The following is a 23,910-nucleotide window of genomic DNA, read 5'->3' on the forward strand; positions in this document are numbered from 1 at the left end:
TGGTATTTTGTCCCAAAAAGGAGTTCCCCAACTGTGCTACTAGCGTTAATTGGGATAAGTTATGTCACAGGAGTTGGAAGAGAGTTCACCCTATTATTTTGCTGTCTAAGAGGCAGGGGAAATGTCCACACAGCTGAACACCATCTGCTTACCTCTGGAAAAAGTACAGAACTGCAATAGCTTATTGGCCAGGCAGCAAAAAAAAAAAAGTCTTCCTAAAACTATACCATTCTAGCTAATTAAGTTTTAGCTCCAGCCCCAAAAGACCTGTGAACCAGAGGCAGACAAGGGAGAGGTGTGAGAAAAGTTGGAAGAAGGGAGAGATTCTCATGGGAATTAAGAGAAAAATAATCCTGGAGCTGCCAAGTGTGGCAACACAGAAATACCTTGTCAGGAGATCAAGGACCTGCTGTTTGCGGCTGGGGATGGTAGCCAGAGCTTCCACAATCGTACACGCAGCCTGCCTTGCAGCTTGAGTGGCAGGAGTAAACAGCACCTAAGGCAAGAGCATTAAAAGACAAAAATGCACATAAAATGCAGCAAACTGCCAGTAATCTCTCATGGTTAACTCTGTCCAGTGCATCCCACTGGAGTTTTCACCCACGTTTACCTGTCGCAGCCAATTGTTGTGTCCCAGCTTGAGATCCAGAGGGCAAGTTCTCTTCCCACGGCGACTCATGAACTGTTTCCATTTCCAGACATATTTTTCTGACAAGTAGAGCTGGTGAAGCTCAGCTTTGCTAGGAGATTTCCCGTTGGCATCTATACCTGCAATATCGAACACAGTTCAAGAGAACTCTCAGCAGCTATTAATTGCAAACTGCCATTGTATTTTTTAATTCATACTGGAACTCTCCAAACTCCAGCTGAGAAGCTGAGTAGCTTCTTATTTCTTTCTGCTGCCATTTTCCCTTCTCTGTGGAGCTATGTTCACTTCCAAGCCAGATGCAAATCCCATAGCCTCTCAGGGAACTCAATCAGCTCTTCATTTGGCTGGTATCACTTTAAATAAGCAACAAGTTTCATTTTTTACATTCCCCTGATTATCTTCAGGCACAGGGCATTTTCTGCTCAGGGTTTGAGCAACACAGCCTAGAAAAGTCAGTGCTATAATCTCTAAGGACTACACAGCTAAGTGTGAAGATGGTATCAGATGTCACGGGACAGAAGCCAACACAACTCTACAGAAGTACATTCCTTATTAAACCTAGAGGGACATACATGTTCCTTCACAAAATTGCACGAAGTTAAAAGCACAGGACTACCTCTGGCAGGGAGGCACTTTTTCCAAGCTTCATACGATGCTTTGGGGTCCCTCTTGAGCCACAGCTGAGCTTGTGCATGGATTTCATCGCTGTAAGGCTTCACAGTGGTGAGAGCATCCACAGGCACATCCTAATAAACAAAGAAGCTCTATGATGCTTCAGAAAGCCACAGGCTGTTCCATTAAGAGTAACTCCTGTAGGTGAATCACTGGTTGTGTCTGCTCAACGGATAGGTAAAGCCAGCTCTTGGACACAGCAGGGTATACAGTTTCTGTTAATGAGGAACTAAGAGAGATGCCTCATTCCAGTTACTACTGAAATACCCATAAACCCATCTTTGACACCCATCTGTGATTATCAGATAGCTAGATCAAAGCAGAAACATACCTTCTCCCTTGCAAACACTATCCTCAATTAAAATCAAGGAGCAGCTAATCAATACCATTTTTATCAGCATTGTAGCTCTGCACTTAAAAATCTGAGTCAAAGGTACCTTATTCTACCATGCTTAGGTACTTGATTCTACAAAGCTGTTGAAAGCACCAAAAGCTTGGCCAAAATAACCAAGCCATAGCTTTGAAGTACCTCCTTCCCCATGCCTCAATTCTGAAGGCAGAAAAACAAAGCCCAGTTTTGAATAGTAGTGGTCAAAGCCACCAAAGAAGAGTAAAAAATGGAAAGCAGTTATCTCTAATTTGCAGTCCACAAAGACAAGAGTTACAGGACTTGCGCTTCCCCAGTAACTGTGATCAGAAAAAACAAACCCTGACTTCCTCACAAAGTTATTAATCATTGAGATCAGTGGGCCAGACTTTAACCAGCAACTTTTCAGATGTTTGCTCAGCATCTGTCTAAGGCAGTACCTTGTTTTTCTTGCTGGTTGGAGCAGGTGGCTTGATCAGCTTTTGAAGAATGCGCAGGCACATGAGGGTGATGTTTTCAACAACCACTGGAGTCTTAATGTTCACTGCCATCAGAAACAGGCTGAGAGCTGAAAGACAGACATAAACGTTCATGCCACTGTAAGATCTGCAGATAGTACACCTCCACAGCTCTATACAGCACATTAAAAGTGTTTCGAGTTAGGTAAGACATCACATCCTCAAGCAAAACTGTCACATTCTCATGCAGCCATAGATGGAAAACAATTATTTTGTATTACAGCAAGAGAGTCTTGGCATCCTTCACTTTACACCTCCATCTTTCTACTTCTTAGCATTCCTGTTTCAAGAAACACACTACCTCAAGACAAAGCTATCTGGTGCTAACTCCATTTTTAACCCTAATCATAAGCTGAGTCGGCATCAGTTCCCTTCCTTAAAATCTTACTACAGTGCACGGATCTGGGCACAGCATTTTAAAATAAAGCTTTCACTCTGGTTGTTTGAACTCACCACAACGTAGTCGGAGCTCCCAGCAGCTGTCTTCCTTTGAGATGGAATCTGTTAGCAACAACATTTCATACTGGAGGCTGCTAGCCTGTAACAGACACATGTTCAAAGGCTTAAGGAGTCTTGGTGACACAGCAGTCCTTTTTGCTTTTAAAAAACACAGGTTCAAAACACATCGATCTAAGTAAATTTAATCCCATGCCCATTTGGGACGACTGGCAACCTATTTGAGAGAGCTGCAAGCAACAGCGAAGACAAGCAGAATTGCCTGAGGAAACTTAGGCATATACCTAATGACATAATTTTGTGCTTTACTCGTAACATTTATCTTAATTCCTATCAAGGCACAAACAGCTTCCGTATTACAAATAGACCATGATAAGAGAGAAGATGCAATGATTAGAATACACCAGCAGTTGCAGAGGAGCAGAAAAAAGAAATAGGAAAACACTGGAGTCTCTCACCAAGTCTGGATTTGCCCAGTGTCCCTTCAGAGCTGCAGAAACCTTCCCGATGATTAAGTCATTCACTTGTTGTGTGGCCTCTGGATTGTCCCTAATTCCAAAAGGAAAAAGAGAACGCTGTTATGCTGTGCTCGCACTGAATACCAAAAGCTCCTGGGATTTCAGCTTAGTTGGTAAGAAATGTACAAGCAGTTACAGTCTGCAGTCTGCTGATGTCAAATACCTCCCCTATAAAGCCAGTCCTTTCTGATGGTGCATTTACAAGCATGTGGCTTTCCAGAGTTCACTGCAAACACTGAATCAAACCTGACCTGGTGAGAAGGCACATGAGCTGACGGACCTCCTCCCGCATGGTGGCTGCGCCCCGGCGCAAGTTGTAGTCAAAGAGCTCTCGGATAAGGCCCTGGGACACCAGGATATGCCTGATGGCCGAGTTGGTGGCCAAAGCCCGGAGCAATGTTATGCAGTGTTCGGTGACGGCTGAGGCACAGCCGTAGCATTTAGTTGATGATGTGTGGCCACAGCCTAGAACAGACAAGGCACGATACTGGCTGGCAGTAAATGTGGGTTGGACAGTGGTTCGTGAGGACTTCGTTGCTGCTTCTCTCTGTTGGAGATCATATTCCAGGAGTTCCTTCCGAGAGGCAAACACTTTCTGGAAACAGAAAAGGAGAAATGAGAGTTATGGGACTGTGAGGCAGCACATAATTGCTAATTGCATTCACAGGTTATTTTCACTGTGTATTTTGTGGAGAAACATTTTTAACCAAGTATCTCAAAACATGAAATGCTTCATGTCAATGGCAGACTTGGGAAATCCGTTAGAAATATCAGCCTAGCTCCCAGTTATCTGCCCTGTTTAAAGGCTTGTTGTCTACATTACACGCAATGTAACACTAGAAATGTGACAAATCCATGGTGTTAATGGTAAACAAAGCTTTTAGAAATGATTATTTTGTCATTTCCCTGAAAATATGCAGCTCATCACCTATTGTTAACGATATCATTAAACACAGAATGGCAACATTTTGCTTTCTATTCCTGACACGCACTATCTGGTGACAGAAGAAAACACACGACCCAAATTCAAATCAAAGTGCATCGTACCTGGATGATTTTGGAAAGTTCATCGAAAGAGTTCTTGCAGTCACCACAATACTCCTGGGCTAACTGGAGTATGTATCTGTTCACACTAGCTGAGGCAGAACTTATCCCTCCACTACTACCAGATTCATCCTGGAATGGAGAGGAAAACAAACAGGAATCATATATGGAGGCTACACACAAAAATACCAACTGCAGAACAGCATCTGAGGCAAGGACCTTTAGTTGCTCTTGGCAGTATGAAGGCCAGTGTCTCACCAGCCTGGGGCTCTGTGCAAGATCCATCTGTCCCTTGTTACCTGTGGCTTTTCAGGAGCCGCCTCATTCACTTTACACAGAAGGTTTTCCAGCTGTGGTCGGTGTCCCATTAGCTGGTGATAAACCCTGTCAGCCTTGTCCAGGAGAGTGTTGATATTTGTTACCGCCTAAAACAGGAAAGGAAAATCGTATTTTATGTTGGGACACAATTTTTAATTCTACAGAACTACAACCACCAACCTCCAAGTCTTCTCTTTTGCCTTTCTCTGGCAAAAAGAACAAAAAAAAAAAAAGAAAAAAAAAAGTGAACCTGCACCCTGCTTCTGCCATGAGTTGGCTGACACTGTAGTGAGCACATTTATCCTCTGGGACAGGCCACACACTGCAATGGGTTCTTCATTCATTAGCAGAGCTCGTCAGATCGGATGGTAACACATACAGTACAACCCAAACTCACCCCCTTGTCCAGCAAGGCAAAGAGATGCTGAGCTAGATAGCTAGTTTATACGTAAAGCACTAAATTTGAAGAATTAGTTATTTGGTGGAGCAGGACAGTAAACAAGGAATGTGTTAATCAGTGAGGAGCCCTGAAGGAGCACTGCTTTTCATGGTACTCCCAAGAGGGATGGACCTCTGATGTCCCTGCACTGTTGACCTGTCCAGGAGACGCAGCATTTCATTAATGAATCTATTAGTCTCACCTTCTTTCGATCCTCTTCATTCTCTATGGGATCCACTGCACAGCAAGGCTTGGCGTACAACATGAAGTCAAAGCGAGCGTATTTACAGAACCCACAGGCATTGCAAAGGAAGGGATCTTTCTCGTCATAATTAATGGATCTGAAAGGCAAGCCAGAAAGGACAAAGAAAGCAGTTGAGCTTTATCACGGGAACTGAGGCAATGAAGCAAGCTGTGAATGGACCCAGTGGGTAAAAGACAAGGATGGTCCTTAAAATTTCTGACCTACCAAAGTGCCCTGGGGAAGCCACAAGTGAAATACATGAGAATCAAAACCTACAAATCAGGCAACAAAAAAATCCTTACAGAAGCGGTGCCACATTCTGGCCAGAAAAAGCAGCAACAGATGTGAATTTGTTCCTAACAATTCTACTTTAACTACAGCAATTCCCGGCAGAACGTCAAACTAGGGCACTGTGCCCTTTACGAGAACACAGATAAAAAGAAACCATTTTTGTAAGGTCTAGGCTTTCAATAGCTTTCACTCTTCACCCAGTTGCAGTGGGACTAGCTACAGCATACTTATGATCCCGTTGCAGACTAGAGTAGCCCGACACAAACTGATTTCTAGCTCCCATAATTCAAGAAGGGATATGGAAACCTTTCATTATAGCAGTAATCAGCTGATCTACGGAAAGAATCTGCTAAACACCTTGAATCCCGTGAGGATTAGAGAGGAGGATGGGACAACAATAAGAGAAGAGGTATCAGATAAGGAGACAAAACTCACAAAAGAGAAGGATTTATAATACTCTAGTGAAAGCTTGAATAGCACACAGTAAATTACGCCCTGAGCCCTGCTCTGAATGAGGAGAGCACAACAAAAGCCCTGAATAGACAAGCGAGCACTGTCTGTCCTGCACACTAAGTCAGGGATCCTGTGGAGAAACCCCCCTGCAATCGTATAATTGAACTCCAGCCTCCTGCTCTTGAACAGGCAGGCCAAAAATAACTTCCTCCTGGGAATTTTCTTTTTTAAACTTCTGAGGGCTTGATGTGAAACTTCTGCGTTCTCTCAGTACTGTCGTCTCAGGTTTCCTTTGTTAGCCTGTATTAACATTAAATCCCTGTAAGCCTGTTTTATACTTCTCGACTAATTTGATTGTGCGGTTGTATTAACCAGAATCATGTATTTAAAGAGCAGGGTATTTTGTTGAACATCCAACACGGGCAACAGCACAAGGGCTCTGCAAACCCCCGGCGCTGGCTCTGTGGGGAGGAAGGAGGATGATGTACCTGCACTTGTGGCACTGGTACACGTTTTCGCCGCAGTTCCCACACACCCCCGGGTTGGCTGGGACGGACGCGCTGCACCGGGGGCACTGCAGGGTCTCCGTGGAAGCCTGGTAATTCTCATAGAAATCTGCAAATTCAATCATCAGGTTCGAAGCCACAATGGGAAGAGGCAAATCAATCTTCACCTCCGTCTGGCCTGGGGTCAGCTGGACTTTTTTAGCTTTGTGCCAACGAGCCGGCCTGGGAAAAGGGAAGAAAGCGGCACGGTTTTTCAGCGGAGAAGGACCCTCCCTGCCCACACATGAAGAGAAGCCAAACGCAACCGTCTCAGCTCCAAATCTACTTTAAATGGGATGAATGGAGAGCAGTTCTAGGATTCGTTTCCTTAGCTTCTGTATCGACATGATATGTAGCCAGAAATACATTTTAAGCCTTTATCCTCTTCATAGAGAGAGACTGTTTAGGATTAAAGAGCTGTTGATGCCTCATGGAAAAACTTTAATTCTACAGACATTTTCTAGGGATTTTCACCTCCATTTTTTTATTAGTAAGGACATTTGCATGAAAACAGGATATTTATTTCTAAAGATCTCATCTGCTCCCACTGCTTCTTCTCAACCTGAAGTCAGAATCCTCTCTTTGTGACATCATAATCCTCTCCACAGCAGCTACTTGTGATGTCACAGAGGATTAAGACTTCAAATAAGCAATAAACGGCAGGCACAAATTAATCCCTAAGCCAAAGAGATCTGATTCTGGTGAGAACATCTCAAGAAGTAAGAAGGGAAAGCATATAAAGCAGAACTGGCTCCAGACTGAGCAATGTATTGAAAAGGAGCCATTTTTTGTGGGTAAAGCAGCAGTTGAGAGTTAGGCCATCCAACTTCTAATTTTAATTCTACTACATGGCTTCAAACAAGTCATGTTAATGCTTTCCACATTTCTGGACGTGCTGCAAGGTCCAAATCCCTTTCTGAGTCAATAACAAGAGCATCTCCTGGAGAGTTTAATGCTGGTTTCCACACAATTAAGCTAGATGCTTAAAACTGAGCCTGTACAAAGTTTGTGTACACAAATGTCGCGGGCATATTTCAGGCTCTAGGTGAAATTTGGATCATTTCTTCGACAATTTATTGAAGGAGTTTCAGAACAATCCTACCCAATGTGGGCCGATAGTGACAAGTAATACTTTAAGAAGGAACGTTAGCTAAAACAAGAAGCCAGGCACCTCAACAGAAATTGTAATGTCAAATTCAGAGACTTGCACACAAAAAAACACAGATGAACATACTTGTTTTTCAGCTCCACTATGGCTTGCACTGTCCTGTTGTTGTAATAGAGGTTGATGGTTCGGACCATTTTGGTTCGTTTCAGGTCTCCTATCTTCACTGTCACTTTGCTGATGGTGTGGCTGCCGATGAGCTTCACCACTTGCTGGGTGGTAGTGTACCGTGTGTCCACTTTGATGGAGGAAAGCTTGATGTACTGAGAAGACAGAAACAAGGACACACTGCCTATATGATTACATCCCAAAAAAGCTCAGGAACACAGCATATCATGCTGCTGTAAACGGCTGGGATCCCTATAATAGGGAAGGGTTTCAGAAGAGTAGTTACTTACACAGAAGGGCACCTCTGGATTGTTGCAGACAAGGCAAGGATCGCTCTCCAGGTAATAGCCATCAAATTCCACCAGCCCAGACAGCGTGCTGGAATGAGGGGAAGAATATTGATACACGTAATTTGGCATTCACTGTGTTTTAAACACAAGCCATTCAATCAGAATAGTTTCAGTTTACCTCTAGTCCCCAGTCCCAGATTTAGTAACAGAAGTGTTATAATGTAAAGCACATGGAAAATTATTGTTTTTCATTAGGCAGCATTTTAGTATAATTATTAACTGCCAAGATGTGGCTAAGAATACAACACTTAATTCTGCAAGTCCATATTCTCCAATTGTTCCTAAAATTTTGTAACATTTACTGAAAATCAAAGAAAATTTTTTCAGATGGCAGAAAGGAATCTGCTACTCTCCCGAGGCCAACTGCAGCAAGCGTGCAATCTCAGTAGGGGTCCTTCCTCCACCACGATTTTATGAGAAGAATTGCACATTCCCCTGCGGATCGCAGCTCGTCTGCTGAAAAGCTCTTTAGCGAAATGGATCAAAGTCAGAAGTAACTCACTTGTAAATGTTGGAGTTCGGGTGGTTGGTAAGAATGTGGTTTTGAGTGCGGAGGATCTCCACTGCCTTTTGGGAGTATTCCTTCAACTGAAATACAATTAGGAAAATACTGTCTTCTCAACATTTTGTTTTAATTGCTACAAAGACATAAAGATTTCTCATCTTGCGGCGTTCCAGGTCCCCCAGAAGATGCACGCACTATTACCCACAGGAATTTATGTGGTTAAATCATTACCCAGGAATGTAATAGATCCTAAAATTAGACCTTTACCACAATAACAGTGCTATTTGTCAGCTAATCACTGCAATTGCCTGCCAAGATTCGTAAGGCATTCCCAGCTCTTTAAACATACACATGCAAGTATCAGTGCATCTAAATTATCTGTCCTCAAGCCCACTGGTCCCCTAAGAAATCCTACCACTTCCTTTGTTCAAAAGTTGTGGTTACAAAAGATTTCTAGGAGCTGAAATATAAAAAAATCTAAAAATTAGAGCTAGCAGATAAATGTATTTTCTCACAAAGGCTTCCTATGGGAAAGAAGTTTTCTTCTAAATAAACAACAAAAAAAACCCCCTACACTCTCCCCCCTAAAAAAATCCACCAAAAACCCCCAAAACAATAAAACAAAAAATTCACACTTCCCAATTTTTTAAGGACCCTGCCTTTTTTAACATTCAAATTTTGGGAACCAAAAAGCAGCAGGACCTGGGATGCTGGACCTCCTTTTCAGAATGACACTGTACCTTTTTCTCAGTCTGCTGTGTTTTCAGAGAGAAGTATCCCAGGAGATCTACAAACTGGGCAGCCTTTCTTCCATAGGCTGGAAGTTCTGGCCAGATTGACCACATGAGATCCAACAGTAATTCCTGTTGAGACTTGTTAGAGTTCCTGTCGAATGGATTACATATCAATTAGGCTTGTAAAGATAACTATATAGACCACATAGCACACAACCTTATGCAAAAGGAAAATACATGAGGTTCACCACACTTGAAAACTATTATCTTGCTGCACATCAGAGTTCACAGAGTAAAATCTCATCTCTTCTTGCCATCAGCAGTTTTCCTGCACTCTCTGAAATGAAAGCAGCTGTCTTGCAATAACTGATTAGAGTCCTGAAGGAGTTCAGCCCCCTGAAGTGTGCCTTTCCCTACATAACTCCCAGCTTTTAAACTGTATGACTCTGCATCTGCCTCAGAAATTCACTCTCTCACAAGCACCTACTCCTGGAGATGCCAGGAGACAGATTCTGTAGACAGAAATAAAATGCTTCTTGCAGATGATAACTCAAGTTCATCAGTAACAAATAAGTCACAAATTCTACCTCTAGCCCCAGTAACTGCACAATAGTGTGAGCAACTGAAGGGGATGCAATCATCTGCAAGCTCCAGCATCCTTCAGGACAGAGGCTCCAGCATTAACTCTTCCACAAGGACAGAGCTCTCCAAAACTGAGCTGAGACTGGCTAAGAACAGCTCAGAGGCTCCCTCCCAGCTCACCTGTAGATGTGGAGCGCGAGGCAGTGGGCCTGCCACCTCACGGAGGACGAGTTGGACTCCAGTAAGAAGCAACGCAGGAACTGAATGAGGGTCTCCTTATCAGCAAACTTGTTCAGCTGGTTCACCAGAGCTGTACACAGCTGATCTTCCTGGCTGCCCGAGCTCTCGCCTAGGGGACACCGCGTGGCAGAAGACAGACAGACTTAACAAAGCACATGAATGAAGCACCTCACAGGCAGGCCAGTTTCCTATTTTATGAATCATAGAGGGAGGATAATGGGGACAAACTACTGCGTTTCAAGCAACAAGCAAGTTTAATGTTTCTTTCTTTTTTCCAAAATATAACCTAGTACTCCTGACTAACACAGAAGAAAACTGCTGGAAAACTTGCCAGTAAGGACTTGAGAAATGTGCTACACATCCTGATAAAAAGAAAAGTATCAACCATGAGGCAGTGAAAAGACTCACAGAGAATTGTCTGACAGAGAAAGCCAAAATGGTGCCTTGAAGAAAAGCCAAGAGAGAATTTATGCTCCTGACTTTTATAGGAAAGCTTAATTGCTTTCCCAGGACTTTGGAAATCCATTAAGTGGCAGCCCTGGCTCCAACATAGCTTACAAGTCAGGCAGAGGAAACAAGTCTCAACGTAACCATTGAAGAGCAGAGCTAACTGGGTGTGCATCTCATGTATTTGTTTTAATCCCCATGAGCATCTCAACCTCCTACAACCCAGGACAGCCAAGTTAGGTGTAAGCTACTTGGTCACTGGAGCAGGCAATTTACATTAAGCAATTTAAAGCTCACTCAAGTTAATAAATACTCACAGTGGGTTTGGGACATACCCAGCATCTGATTTCAGCCCCAACTTTTAAGGCATACTGCTTCATCTGTGACCCACTCCAATCAATATAGAGTAAAACTGTTCTCTCCTAATTGATGCTGCAGTCTGCAAGCGCCCTTGCCACGATCCATGACCCTTTCACAACAGTGGTATTTATCACAACAAGAAGCAAGCAGTTCTCTCTAAATAGAAATAGCAAAGGCTGAGAGGAGCAGACTCCCTCCCTAAAACCACCACAGAACAGGGCACAGCTGCAGCTCACCCTCTCGCTCCTTTTCCTTTTCTTCTTTCTTGCTCTTTTTAGTGGAAGATTTGCTCTGTGTCGCTGGCTGCCCAGAGCCCGAAGCTGCAGGAGCAGAGGTGGAAGAGGTGCTTGATGATCCAGAGGATGAAGCCACAGACAGCACTTTACTGCCACACAGAGCACAAGACAGCAGCTGCAGGAGAACTGGCGACACTCCTTCATCTACCAGGAAGCTGACTTGAAGGAGGAAATAGAGAACCGCTGCAGAGAAAAGAAGAAAATCTTTGAAGTCTGAACTAAAAATAAGCACACAAAAAAACCCCAGCCCAAAGCAAAAACCCCTTTGAACACGACAAGGACCATCCCACAAACTCACAGAATCTTACTGTCCCTACACTACGGAAGCATAACATTTGGGTACACCAAGGTAAAGTGTTTCATCCAAAACTACACCCTGGAACAGCGGCAGTGCCAGCAAAAGAACACAGATCTCCCATTCCTGTTCTCCTAAGTTATCCATTACACCATATTGCAATTCTTTAGCTAAGGAACAGATGCAATTAGAGCACTGTGATAATTAGTACTGGAAACAGTTCAGTCCTACTCAAAACTCTCATCTGTGTCCCCTTCTTCTGTGCTGAGCTTCCCCATCTGAGAAGTCTTGATTCAGACCAAGACCCGCAACGCATCCCCCTCTGCTCCCTCAAATACTCTCAGAGAAAGAACTCACAGTCATCTTTAATGCAGAATTTCTGCCAGTTCACTGTTCGTTGTGTGGCGATCTCTGCACAAGCCTTTAAATGTTCCATCTGAAAGGCACAGTGGGACAGGATTAAACACCACATCAGTATTTTTATTACTGATATCTTATCTAAGTGCAACGCACACTTTTTCCTAGCACAGTGGCACACTTTTCCTTACCAAGCTGATCAACGTATCGTACTGCAGGGCAGAGCCTGAGCTTGCTGTGACCACGCTGGCACGGAGGAAAATGCCTTGCTCTTCTAGGAGCTTTTTGATTCCACGAACATGAGAGTCCAAGGTGTGAAGGTCTCTGAGCTGGCGGTATTTATCCTTTGAGCCACAGATAAAGAGCAAAAGCTTGCGGACTTGGCGGCGCACGAACGGGGTCTGCTGGATCATCAGGTACTAGACAAAGAAAAGCCTTACAAGGTCAGCACTGCGAACTCACCAGCAGGCAATCTGCACCAACAAAAATATGCTGTGTCTTCTCACAAAAAGAAAAGATACAGGAGATGCATTAATGAATCTGTCAGCTTTAAGGTACTGTAAAGACACAGGCAGAAGAAACACTGCACAGCAACACTGCAGCATCCTGAGCTGGGCAATTATGAAACCTCTTCTGAAAACCATTCTTTGTCATCTACGACCTCAAATAAAAAGCTAGTCAAGCCTAATTAAGAAATCCTTCCCCAAACTTGTGCAAATGTAAGATAACTTGTTATCTCGAGTAGGAAGCTATACAACCAAAGGAACTGAAAAGATATACTCCAAATATCTTACTGATTTCTTTTTTAAGGACTAAGTTAGGTATCAACAGCCGAGCACAATGGTACATTGTACCATCTCAGAGAAGGTTTTCTATTCAAGTTTTCTGGTAGCAAACATTGAGTTACTGGAAATAACAGCAATCTTATTTTTCACATGTGCTTTCCTATAGACTCCTGTTTAACAGGAATAAAACAAAGCCAATGTTTCACCTTCTTTCAAAGGGGATTAAAAGGCAGAGATGGATCTGAGATCACTTCTGCAAAAGCTCATCTCTCCCATGAAAGGTAACATTACTGCAATTGTTTTGTTAAAATCCGTAGGTGTATCACGTCCTCGCTTACCTCAGACAAAAAGTAGAACCAGGAGTGATCAAAGATGGGAGGTGGGATGCGGGAGTTTGTGTCTGCAATCTTCTTGATCTGATAGGGCAGCCGCAGTACCATCTCTGTCAGGAGCTGAGTGTAGGCCTCAAAAACATCTGCAGCATGACCCTGAAGCAAGAGCAAATCGATGAGGCACTGGCACCGAACACTCCCAGAGTGGTGTCATGACAAGCTACAGGGTGCATTTATTGATTTTCTAAAAAACAAAACTCTTCTGCACCTTTGCAGCCAGAACAGCTCTCAACTGATAAATAAAAATAAGCTGACAAACCTGCATGAGGACTTCAACTAGATGGCAACTATTAGGATGCAGTAAGCTAGTCTGTAGTAATAAAGCATTTTAATATATGAGCTTTCAACTTAGGAGACATTCTTACATTTAACTAGGCTTTTTTCACTGCACCTGTACATATATCAAGGCCCCCCCCGCCTTGCCAAGCACCATCTTAGCATAAAGGCCCCATGGTGGCTGAACAAGTCTGGGATTTAGTGTGGAAATCCCCATCAACTGCTAGGCTTCCCTGCCACAATAAGTAGCGGTGGTTCAGAAATTCTGCCTGCCAAGCAAAAGGAGTCACAGGATGGAGTAGCTTCCCTTCAGGAAGATTAACACTTCAACCAGAAACAGTGACAGCAGCTCCACAGAACAGGTTTAGGAGTGCATCCATGGATATAGCGAGCTGGGCTGCTCTGTCAGAGAACTCGGAGCAATTCTAGTTGTAACTACATGCTAAGGGAACAGATTTTAATTGCACTAAGGGAAAACCAGTCCTGCAAAGATGCTTTTACTTGCCTCTGTGCAGCAGCCTTTTAATGCAGGTCATGTAATGCTAAGAGCATAGGGTAGGACTCACCTTCACATACTGACGGAGGAAAAAAGGGCTCATGTCAGGTGGAGAAGAAGTAGTGTGAGGTTTCAGGAGCTGGCTGCTGGCTACAGGCTCCTCGTCATTCTGCTGGCTTTTCCAGTACTCCAGCAAAGACTTCAGCACATGCAGACAGTAGTCAACGGCACCAGAGCTCAACAACGCAGCAGCAGTGGCACTAGAGATGAGGGAGGAAGACTGAAACAAAGAGGAGAGGGATTACTAAAGCACCTGAGAACCCTCGTGTGGGAAGAGCGGGGGAAGCTGTGAGAATCAGACAGGAGTTGCTGACAGTGTGGATAAGAGAGCAGGTTTTCATGAAACTTTACAGGCAGCTTTTAAGTTTGGGGTTTGTTTGAGGTTGGGGTTTTTGGGGTTTTTTTGTGTTTATGAAAAGCAACTCAAATATTTACAGAGACTCTTTTGAACAAGCGCTTAGTAAAGGAAAACAAACAAAATCTCCTCTTAAGTCTAATCTCCCCTCGACACATGTGCCAGAGGCCACTCTGCTATGGATTAGACAACTAGGGCTTTTTTTCCTCTTTCTTTTTTATTTCCCTTTTTTTTTTTTTTAAAGTTGGGATTTCTATTTGTTTATCTGGGATTTGGCCAGCTGGGGGTGAATTCTGGTAGAGAAAGAGTCCCTGTTGCAGATGCCGCTCAGAGGCTCTGCTCCACCCAGGTATTGCTCCACCTGCATTCTGCAAGACGATGAGCTTTGATTTCTGTGGGAAGCTCAAGTGAATAACAAAGGCTGGAGAAAAAGCTACTGTAAATAAAACTATTAAAGCAGCCCTGTAAATCCAAACAAACCCCACAGCTCATAAGCTCATTAAAATTTGATGCAGTTCAGACTAAATTTTTTAACCTCTATGCTTTTTTATTAATCTCCTTCCCACCACACATACTGCTTTTTATGCCTTATTACTGTACCTTTTAGCAACAAATATCTCAGGAATCCTCTTAGCGACTTTTACGTTGACACAGCAGCATATTGCTTTCCAATAATCACATTACAAATCCTCTTTAACCCCTTCAGCACCAGTAAGAAGCAAGGAAAAAATCTGCTAGACCTTTTTAAACAACATCATTAACGTGCTTGCCCTTAGCTCAGTCAGAAACCACGGACAAAACAAGTGAATCCAGTTGTCTTTACATGTCAGTTTCCTCCATTCTGAGTTTCAGCAAAGATCTTTTTTCAGAAGTGTCAAGTAACATTATGGTTTCCTCATAATTTTTCCCAAAGCACTTTTAACAGTTTTTCAGTTTTAGAAAGTTAGCAGCTTTTAGACCATTTTTGATGAACAAAAGCCCCTCAACCACACCATCCCCCTGACAAAGCAATTTGAAGAATGTACCTCACAAATGGAAGACTTGGATCCTGACTTAGTCCTGGACATGAACACACTAAGCAGCCTCATGACCACCAGGTGCACTTCGTTCACAGGAGAGCGTTCGTTTTTCTTAGATACATCCTGCAAGGAGAGAGCTCGCTTACTTACTTACTTACACAGCTGAGCATATTGTCCTAAGCAGCTAAATTTCAGTGCTCTGATCCTCATGAAGCATTTCTAATTGAAGCTCAAGCAGTAATACTAAAAAAGCAACACAAATTCCTCAATATAAGGGCAGACGGTGGCCTGGATGCCAGAGAACAGTATTACACAAACGACAAGGTATATATGTCAATTATGCATCACTGATCAGGCCTGTTTTAAGAGTTTAGTTCAAGCGATACAAATTTTCACGCTCATTTGTGGATGCCGGAACCAGGAATCAGTAAGAGTTACACTCATGTCATTTTCTGCCTTATGTGAAGTGATCAAGAAAAATAAACTGCCTGAACACACCCATGCAGCAATGTGTTTCTGTAACTCCTGTGCATTTAATTCCTCCACGGGAAGAAGTCTTGTCTAGAAGGAGCAAATCGAAGAGTGTGCGCTCATACCACAGCTTACCTTTTTGTCCATGCACAGTTCTGCAATCAGCTGGGACAGAAGGTTATCCAAAGCTCCCTTGTCTTTCTCATCGTCTCCATCTAGGTCTGTTGTGAGCATGAGAATAACCTGGGAATAGAAGTCAGAGAATTAAAAGAAGGCAGGTTCCATGGTTTTAAGATAAATACAGATTATCTTTCACAAAACCCCTGCAGATTTTATCTTGATTAATTTATGTTCTTTCCCAAACTCTGCCTGCACCATCACTCTCTAACAAGAACATTCAGTATAAACCCAAAAGACCCTCCCAAATCCATCGAGGTTCAAGGATTTTAGCCCTTAGGCTCATCAGCCAACTAATGCCACACTGAGAAAGGGTACACATCTAGCAAAAATCTACAGGCAAGGAATGCTGTGTAACTGATCAAACACTTTGAAGCTGGACTCACACACTGCAACTGGGCAGGAAAGAGAAAGGGAAAAGCATGTGCAAACAGAAACCTGGCAGTAGTAGTAGTGATTAACTGTTTTATTACAGCTTAACTCTTGAGCCCTCCTCAGTTACCTGCATATAAGGAATGGCTCGGACTCCTCCAACATTCCTCAGCTGAGGTAAGTTCTGCAGCAGCCTCTCCAGCAACATCAGTCGGACCATGTGCAGCCTGGGAAGTCAGAAGCCAGGGATCAGACACGAAGGACTTCAGACACACCACAAGAAATACCAGATCCAGTAGGATTATCAACAGAGCACTGCAGTTTACCATATAAACTCAGAGCATGAAAAAATCCTAAGGTCATCAAATCAGCACAGACAGGAGTGGACTCCCTCAGACTTCATAGTCAAGTGATGTCAAATACACAGAGCATCTCTGACAACGGACACTGTTCTTCACTCCAGAACCACGCTGCCTACCATGACCACCTGGAGAATTCAACTGTCTAGAAACAGATGCTACGCATCAGTTCCAAACTGCACTGTAAAAATGACTGAGCATTTGTTCCCACAGACTGACAAACCTCAGATCTTTCCCGAAGTGCTTAGCACTCCTGCACATACTTTTTCCTAACACTGAACTTCACAAGCTCCGAAGATGTAGATTTTAGTGATTCCTCTGTTTACTAGACTCACACAGAGTTTTTTCATCGCTTTGTACAGGCAGCAGTTTTGTGGGACACACGTTAGGTATGTGCCACCTGGTGAATGCACAGAGGGAGGCATTTTGCAATGGCAGAGTTTGCTCTATTCTGTTTCTGACTTTTCATTTTTACTATCCAACAGAGTCACAAATCATACTCCATGAATTTCAGCACCTCTATAAACAGTGACACTGCAGACTAGATGTGCTCGTCTTGAAGAGGATAACAAAGCCCCTTGCCTGTTGCTGGTGTGGACGTCTCCCTCTGCCTCTCCTTCCCCTTCTGAACCATCTCCCTCTTGCTGGCCTGTGGTAGTGCTGATAGCACCTGTGCTTGAGCTGACGCTGCCAGGTCCTGCAGGGTGGCCCTCAGCTGTCGTGTCCCCATAGGCACTACTACGGCCAGACACTGAAAAAGAAAAAAGGGAAAGACAATGTCAGCACAACTGAACGTGCCTCTCGCCTGCTTCACAGCAAACGACGCAGCTGAACTATCCTTTGGAATTATGGTTGTAAGGAGACAGTGTCTTTGGTTATCTTCACAAAGCTAGAAGAGAGACATTTCCACAGATGCAACTTAACATCCCCAGTATTCCTTTGTTTGTCACTCTCATCTTTGTGGCCCAAATTGAATTGGTTCCACAGCAGTAATTTAAACTGAGTTAGAAGGGGTTCATATACAGGATGGCCAGCATGGAAATTAATTCTATCCCATCCAAACTTATCCAGCAGCATAAGGAATTCTCTCAGTCTTGCTCTAGGCTACTGCATTCTGTCATTGATGGCCAGCAAAAACTACTGCAGAATCCACACTTCTAGAAAACTACAAAAAGTGAGCAAATATCCAGCCTGTACGGCACTTTGGCACTAGCCACAAAATGATGCATGGCATCATCTATCTGGAACTGAGATTTCTTCTTTGCCAGGGATTACCCACCCCCTCTCACTATGGTAAAGTCCTATTACAGTAGAAAACAGATGCACAGACACTGGCAGGGCAAGGGATACTCACCACTGTGCTCCCCAGCGACGGAGTCCACCGCGCTGCCACCGCTCTCAGAGCCCACACTCCCACCGTGGTCTGCAGGCGAAGTCCGAAGAGTTGAGCCATCAGTCGCAGCCGTGCTGCCTTCATCGTCAGACGCTGGAGCTAAGAGAATAAAGAGAGCTGTTACAAGTAAAAACACTGTCTTGATATAACTTCAAAAAAAGCACATGCTATGAAAGAAAAGACATGAATATTTGTCTTTTTTTTTGTGTCAATTTTCAACTACAAATCAAAAGGGAACTTAGAAGTGTCCATCAGTACATTTAAGTCTGCTAAAAGCAGTGGAGGGGAGATACCCTGAGAAGGAAACCTTCTCATCAAATAGACAATTATACAAGTTATTTGAAGAACAATGTCTGGTTGTTTATAAATGCAAAGGAAATAGAGTATATGGTTCATTTTGTTTGTTTTATCTTAAGAAGAGGAAATAAGTTCCCCAGAAGTCCATCAAAGCAGGAAAAGGTCATAAATATGTTATCAAAAATACATGCAGCCAATAGTAATAATTGGTTCTTCAAAACTGCATTTCCAAACAAATTTTAAGCCATTATTTAGGTCAAAATCAAAAAAAGCTTGAATCCTCGCAGTGAACAGTTACCTGATGCTGTTGTATCTGAGAGCGTTCCAGCATCAAGAGAAGAAGAGCTGGGTGCTTGGCCAGACAGTCCTAAGCTCTGAAGTCCAAGTGCACTACTGCTGCTCCCTGCAAGAAGAAAACAAATCGTGAGCATCTTTCTATGAAAGAATTATGTTAACTCTGGCCTTCTCTATATATTTCTACTATCTTTCCTTTGTTGGTGGTGACATCAACAACTTCTGCTCTGTTTCCTTCCCAGTTTCCTCATATTCTGTTTACCTTTTTCACTGCCACTAATGCCTACATCTTACCTTGCTGATCTTGTTGCAGGCTCAGGGCAATGGCCAATTCCACCATTGTTTCATCATCTGCATCTGGAGGAATATCCAGCATAGGAGGGAATCCCTCTGCTCCAGCCAGAAGAGCCTCCAGGGGAGATGGGTTCCCATTATTCACATTTTCAGAAGTCTCCAGAACCATAGATTCAGACTATGGAAAGGAAACACAGTGAGAGCTGTCACCAAACCACCACCAGCTAATGGAGCACTCCAAACTGATTCATCATAACTTAATTAAACTCAAGTACCTAACATACTTAAAAGGCTCCAAAGAGAAGCACTCTGGACTTACCACCATCTCAAAGTCCCCATGATCAACTTCGCTTTGCTCCTGGCTTTCTTGTCGGATATGCTCGCCATTTGCTATCCCAGAACTCTGCAGCTTGTCTTCTGCGTCGTCATCATCATCATCATCCTTATCTCCTGAGTTACAAAGGATTAATTCACAAATGCACTCTTTCCTCACATCATCAAGAACGAGGTAATTAATGCTGGAGAAAAACCTAAGCTGTCCTCAGTTTACCCCCAGTCACTAATAGATTTCATGACAACTACAATTCATGCCAATGCTAAAAAAGTGTCTCTTGGATGGAGATCTGATACCCTAATTTTGGTCTGCACATGTCTTTATGACTTATTTATAAGGACTTGAAAATATGCACAGAAACACTAGGACAGTTTGTATTACTACCCCCTGGATAAAATAGTCAGATTTCCCTAACACTGAAATAGGAATATCTCAGAGAGATCGTCTCTTTGAATCCAAGAATATTAAGGAGGTGAATGTTTAAAAATAAAAAAAAAAGAAAGGTTTTTAGGTGGCAAGAGAGAGAAAAGAGAGGAAAAAGACTGGGGTTTGTCCCATTTAAAAGACTGCTTTATTTTCTTGTCTTTTCTGACAAATAAAGTAGGTCATGCTCATTTAAAGGCAAAGACTAATGGATCTTACATACCCATAGGTGTATTGCTCCGAGGGGAGGATGGCAAGGTGACGTGTCTCCGCTTGTTCCTTGGTCTCAGCACTCTGATCAAAGCTTGTTTGCAAGAAAAGCTCACTGCAGGATCCTAGAGGGTTAATAGTTAATCAATAAACTTCTTCAGCTTTATGTGCTTATTCACAGTATTTGGAAAGAAAGCTAAAAATACAGTTATGACTCTCTGTTGGTCATGATTCATGTAAGATATATGTCACTGCTCAACTTCTAAACTCCCTGTTTCCCTCAGTGGCCATAAAGTAATACTTATCATTGCACATGCAGCGCCATCACAAACATAAAATACAAGGAGATAAATTTCTCCTTCATTCACTTCTGGCTCTGTGTTTTTGGCTGCATGCCTCTATTTTGTATCCATACTATGCATTATCATTCTACCTGCATTTAATTCTCTTCATATTACCAGTGTTATAGGCTGACACAGAGCAGAGCAAGATTACATACCGGGCAAAGCAACATCTGCATGTAGATCTTGGATGCTGTATGGATACAATCCAGTTCACACGTGCAGTATCCATGAATAATATCCACCAAAGCATTGACTGTGGCTTCAACATGAGTGAGACCTAAGGAGGAATAAAAGTAGGACTGTAATTAACAATCTTTCCATTTCAGCACATAGAGTGAGACACTGCAGGAAGCATATTTTGTTTGTAGACTTCAAGGCACAATGTTAGCACAACAAATATATTGAAGTTTCAATCCAAGATGAGCTGACACACACCAGTCTTGTCTGCCTAGTGGAATAATGTGCACACCATATACCAGCACCACTGAATATCCTCTAACACTGTCCATGAAGTCAAATGTGAACAAACCAACCATCAGTCCCTTTTTACTAGCACAATACACATACTTTTGAACAAAAGCATTACAGCAGATGTACCTTAGCATCCATTGCATCAAAACACCTTAAGCCTAGTTTGGAACAAGTTATTTTCTCTCTTTACAAGCTTAAAATAGGTTCCTTCAAAATACACAAGCTTTACAATAGCAAAAGAAGAGCTAGCACACCTGGCAAGCAGGCAGGGGCAAGGAAGGCGTTTTTGGGTTTTGATGCATGTAGCTTCCAGAAGTGGTTGACCAGCTGGGTGATAAATGTGCAGCCATCTCCTTCAGCATGTTTCTGGGCCTCCTGCCCTTCTTCACTCTCTGTACAGATTAAAAAAAAACAAACAGTTGTCAGGTATGCGCGGGGGAAAAGGCTAACAAGCAGGGTAACACCAAGTTCGTTCGAAATGGCTTTTGTTAGAAGCTCTGATGTCCTCATTACAAGGACTACCACATGCCTAACAAATGTGTCCAATACAATCCCTGTCACACCGAACCAGATACCCCAAGACCTGTTCAGTTATCACAAGAGAAAGCTGAAGAAAAAGCCAGACTTCTCTACCTGTTTCCAACTGTGGCAGCTTTGATTCTGTATAATGGACCAGATTGTTGGGTCTCATAATAGCAATGGATCGAGCAGTGATGACCAGCCTCTGAAACACTTCAGGATCAAGGTCCTTTCCTTCTTTGGTTGAGGAACTCAAATACTGAATGGCTTTACTTAACAATGCTTGATCCTGTAAAGTGAAAGATAACATAGGCAAAGAAAAACAACAGACAGCAGCACAAGACAACTGAAATACAACTGCAGGACAGATCCTGGGGAAATCTGGCACTTGCTGCTTTAAATCTCCGCCAACGTCATCTAGGAAGGACAACTAATATTAAAAAGTCACCCTGTAACAGAAGAAATCTGGCTTGAGAATGGATCTACACATTTTCTTCTCCTCAGGCTTAAATGCAGATTAAGAGACCAGCGTATAAACATAACCACTGAAGTGGTTAGCAAAGGCTGTCTGCAGGCATCTGTGCACTTACTGCAATTTGTTAGCACACAGTCTAACCACTACTTACCCTAGTATTTTCCTATCACCCCAAGCCAGATGCCTGTGGAAATGGAAACCAGAGCCACACAGTTTGCAAACAGACTTCATGTGTTTAGAGATCCTGATTTCTCTAGATTAACTCATATTATTTCCCACCACAAAAAAAGGCATTTTAAGTAGCAAAGCCCTGATGAGCCAGCAAGGCAGGCAGCAGGAATTAAAGGAAAATTAGCCAGCAGGTTCATGCTGCACGGAGGAAGGGCTTTCTAGGGGTGTGATGCACTTCAACCATAAACTAGCCAAGTTACAGGAGACACTGAAATCCTTGCACCATGTTACCTTGTGGTTATGGTATGCTGAGCGGCTGGTGTGCAAGCTAGCCAAGAGGCTCTTGGTTTGCTGCTGGACGCTGGAAGGAGCTGGCATGGACAGCAGCATAGTAGCCAGTTCCTGAGCTGCCACCTTATTCTTCTCCTGCTCCCAAGAACAGACATAAAACCATTCTTCAGTACATTTACCATTAAGGTGATGCATGAGGCTGATTTCTCAGCGTACCTGCAGCTCCCTCCCCTCCCTGCGCTGTGCAGACAAGTTTTGCCTTCCTTCAATGCAGTTTTGACAGCCTCCTCAATTTATTATTTGACATTTAAGGAACATTTCATGTGCCTACACAAGAAAAGTCCTTTTGAGATTTATGGGCTTCTACTCCGCTGTTTTTATAAACGAGGTCACTCCACAGCACAAAAATCCCACCAGCGAGAAATGCAAATGCCAATTGTCGTTCCAAACTAGTTTCAAATGCTTTTCCCTAAGTCAACTTTCAGATCAGTGCTCTGAGCAAAACGGATGTGGCTCTCTTCCGTATCAGGCCCCCAGGGCTGCAGGAGGTGCTGCTGATCTTGTCCCCTCCTCCCCCATCTCTAAAAGCTCAAGAATGTATTCAGAAAGTTACTTGCCTTCTCGTTGACTGGTCCTACAGCAAAGCAGCTTTCCAGCGCTTCTAAAGAACTCACTACTAGCCTGAAGGGAGAAAGGAAAGCAGGCTTGAGTACAGCAACCCTTCTCTCTCCTTAGCACTTTGCTTTATGCGGGCTACAGTCATGAGTAGCTCAGAGACAGCTAACGAATGCCAAGTACAAAATCAAAGCATGATAAAACCTGCCACAGGCACCATGCATATCATTTCATTGTGTTACAGACCAGAGTTAAACCTGGCTCACGCTCACAGACAAACTTAGGACTGCTTTAATAATCCACAGCTGAAAGACAGGGGCTTTTCTCTACCAAAGAGGATAAAACACTTCCTTACGCAGCCTGCAGCAGGGATAACTTGGATTGTCTTGACAGTACCAATTCACCATGGCCCACAGACGTACATATGACTGCAGATCAAGGGTTGGTATGACACATGGGAAAAAGCGTAACCGACTTTTCTTAGGGAGCAAGATTCTACTCGCTTGCTGTTTTCACACAGGTTGCTCTTTCCAATTTGGAGTATCAGCGCAAAATATTCCGGAGGAAAATTAACTTGGAGCACTGGGTATGACCCAAGTGAGAGATGCTGAGGTGGAAACTTTTGACAGTGGTAAGGCAGGCTGGTAAAATACTTGCCCCAAGGGAAAAACTTGTTTACAACTTGCAGCAAAGTGCTGAATCTCCCTTGCAGCACCACTTCATGCCTCACGGTAGAACTACCTGAAATGCCATCTGACACACCAGAAGGAGCAGTGCAAGAATACAGGAAAAAGGAGGGAAGAGATAGCATTGAGGGGAGAAATAACAGTGTAGGATTGGATACGAGGTAGAAGAAACAACAATTGTCTGGTCTGGTGGTGATAAATAACATTACATTCCCCTACCCGCAGCCACACTCCATAAAGCCAGTAGGGGAATATAAGTGAGATAAAAAGACTCAAGGAGGAAACAAAGCAAAAAGAGGAGTCTGTCAAACAAGCAACAGTTATGCTGTATACAGCAAAAATCTGCAAACCGCCTCATCTTTACATTTCGCTAAACCA

The 23,910-nt window shown here is 43.2% G+C and overlaps 1 protein-coding gene across 5 annotated transcripts in view; it reads right to left on the reverse strand.

Annotated features, from left to right (window-relative positions):
* The window catches only part of UBR4 (ubiquitin protein ligase E3 component n-recognin 4), a 77,347-nt gene that overhangs the window by 20,235 nt on the left and 33,202 nt on the right, over positions 1-23,910 (reverse strand). For 2 of the 5 annotated variants that reach the window (XM_068414810.1, XM_068414806.1), the window contains 35 exons: positions 22,849-22,912; positions 22,232-22,366; positions 21,409-21,583; positions 21,030-21,167; positions 20,460-20,581; positions 19,974-20,085; positions 19,313-19,443; positions 18,994-19,171; positions 18,704-18,808; positions 18,070-18,207; positions 17,298-17,466; positions 16,487-16,583; positions 15,943-16,050; positions 15,343-15,459; positions 13,973-14,182; positions 13,077-13,226; positions 12,145-12,372; positions 11,954-12,032; positions 11,242-11,484; positions 10,139-10,307; positions 9,383-9,527; positions 8,640-8,725; positions 8,078-8,165; positions 7,749-7,942; positions 6,458-6,697; positions 5,184-5,322; positions 4,524-4,649; positions 4,228-4,356; positions 3,432-3,775; positions 3,121-3,211; positions 2,660-2,744; positions 2,129-2,256; positions 1,266-1,395; positions 611-768; positions 387-496 (listed from right to left, as the gene is read on the reverse strand). In XM_068414810.1, the coding sequence (XP_068270911.1) occupies positions 387-496; positions 611-768; positions 1,266-1,395; positions 2,129-2,256; positions 2,660-2,744; positions 3,121-3,211; positions 3,432-3,775; positions 4,228-4,356; positions 4,524-4,649; positions 5,184-5,322; positions 6,458-6,697; positions 7,749-7,942; positions 8,078-8,165; positions 8,640-8,725; positions 9,383-9,527; positions 10,139-10,307; positions 11,242-11,484; positions 11,954-12,032; positions 12,145-12,372; positions 13,077-13,226; positions 13,973-14,182; positions 15,343-15,459; positions 15,943-16,050; positions 16,487-16,583; positions 17,298-17,466; positions 18,070-18,207; positions 18,704-18,808; positions 18,994-19,171; positions 19,313-19,443; positions 19,974-20,085; positions 20,460-20,581; positions 21,030-21,167; positions 21,409-21,583; positions 22,232-22,366; positions 22,849-22,912 (5,061 nt within the window). Of the gene's footprint in view, positions 1-386; positions 497-610; positions 769-1,265; positions 1,396-2,128; positions 2,257-2,659; positions 2,745-3,120; positions 3,212-3,431; positions 3,776-4,227; positions 4,357-4,523; positions 4,650-5,183; positions 5,323-6,457; positions 6,698-7,748; positions 7,943-8,077; positions 8,166-8,639; positions 8,726-9,382; positions 9,528-10,138; positions 10,308-11,241; positions 11,485-11,953; positions 12,033-12,144; positions 12,373-13,076; positions 13,227-13,972; positions 14,183-15,342; positions 15,460-15,942; positions 16,051-16,486; positions 16,584-17,297; positions 17,467-18,069; positions 18,226-18,703; positions 18,809-18,993; positions 19,172-19,312; positions 19,444-19,973; positions 20,086-20,459; positions 20,582-21,029; positions 21,168-21,408; positions 21,584-22,231; positions 22,367-22,848; positions 22,913-23,910 lie in introns of all 5 variants that reach the window. The other 3 variants (XM_068414809.1, XM_068414805.1, XM_068414807.1) reach the window with 2 other exon arrangements.

Source organism: Nyctibius grandis, chromosome 17 (assembly GCF_013368605.1).
Source record: "Nyctibius grandis isolate bNycGra1 chromosome 17, bNycGra1.pri, whole genome shotgun sequence".
Taxonomy (NCBI): Eukaryota; Metazoa; Chordata; class Aves; order Nyctibiiformes; family Nyctibiidae; genus Nyctibius; species Nyctibius grandis.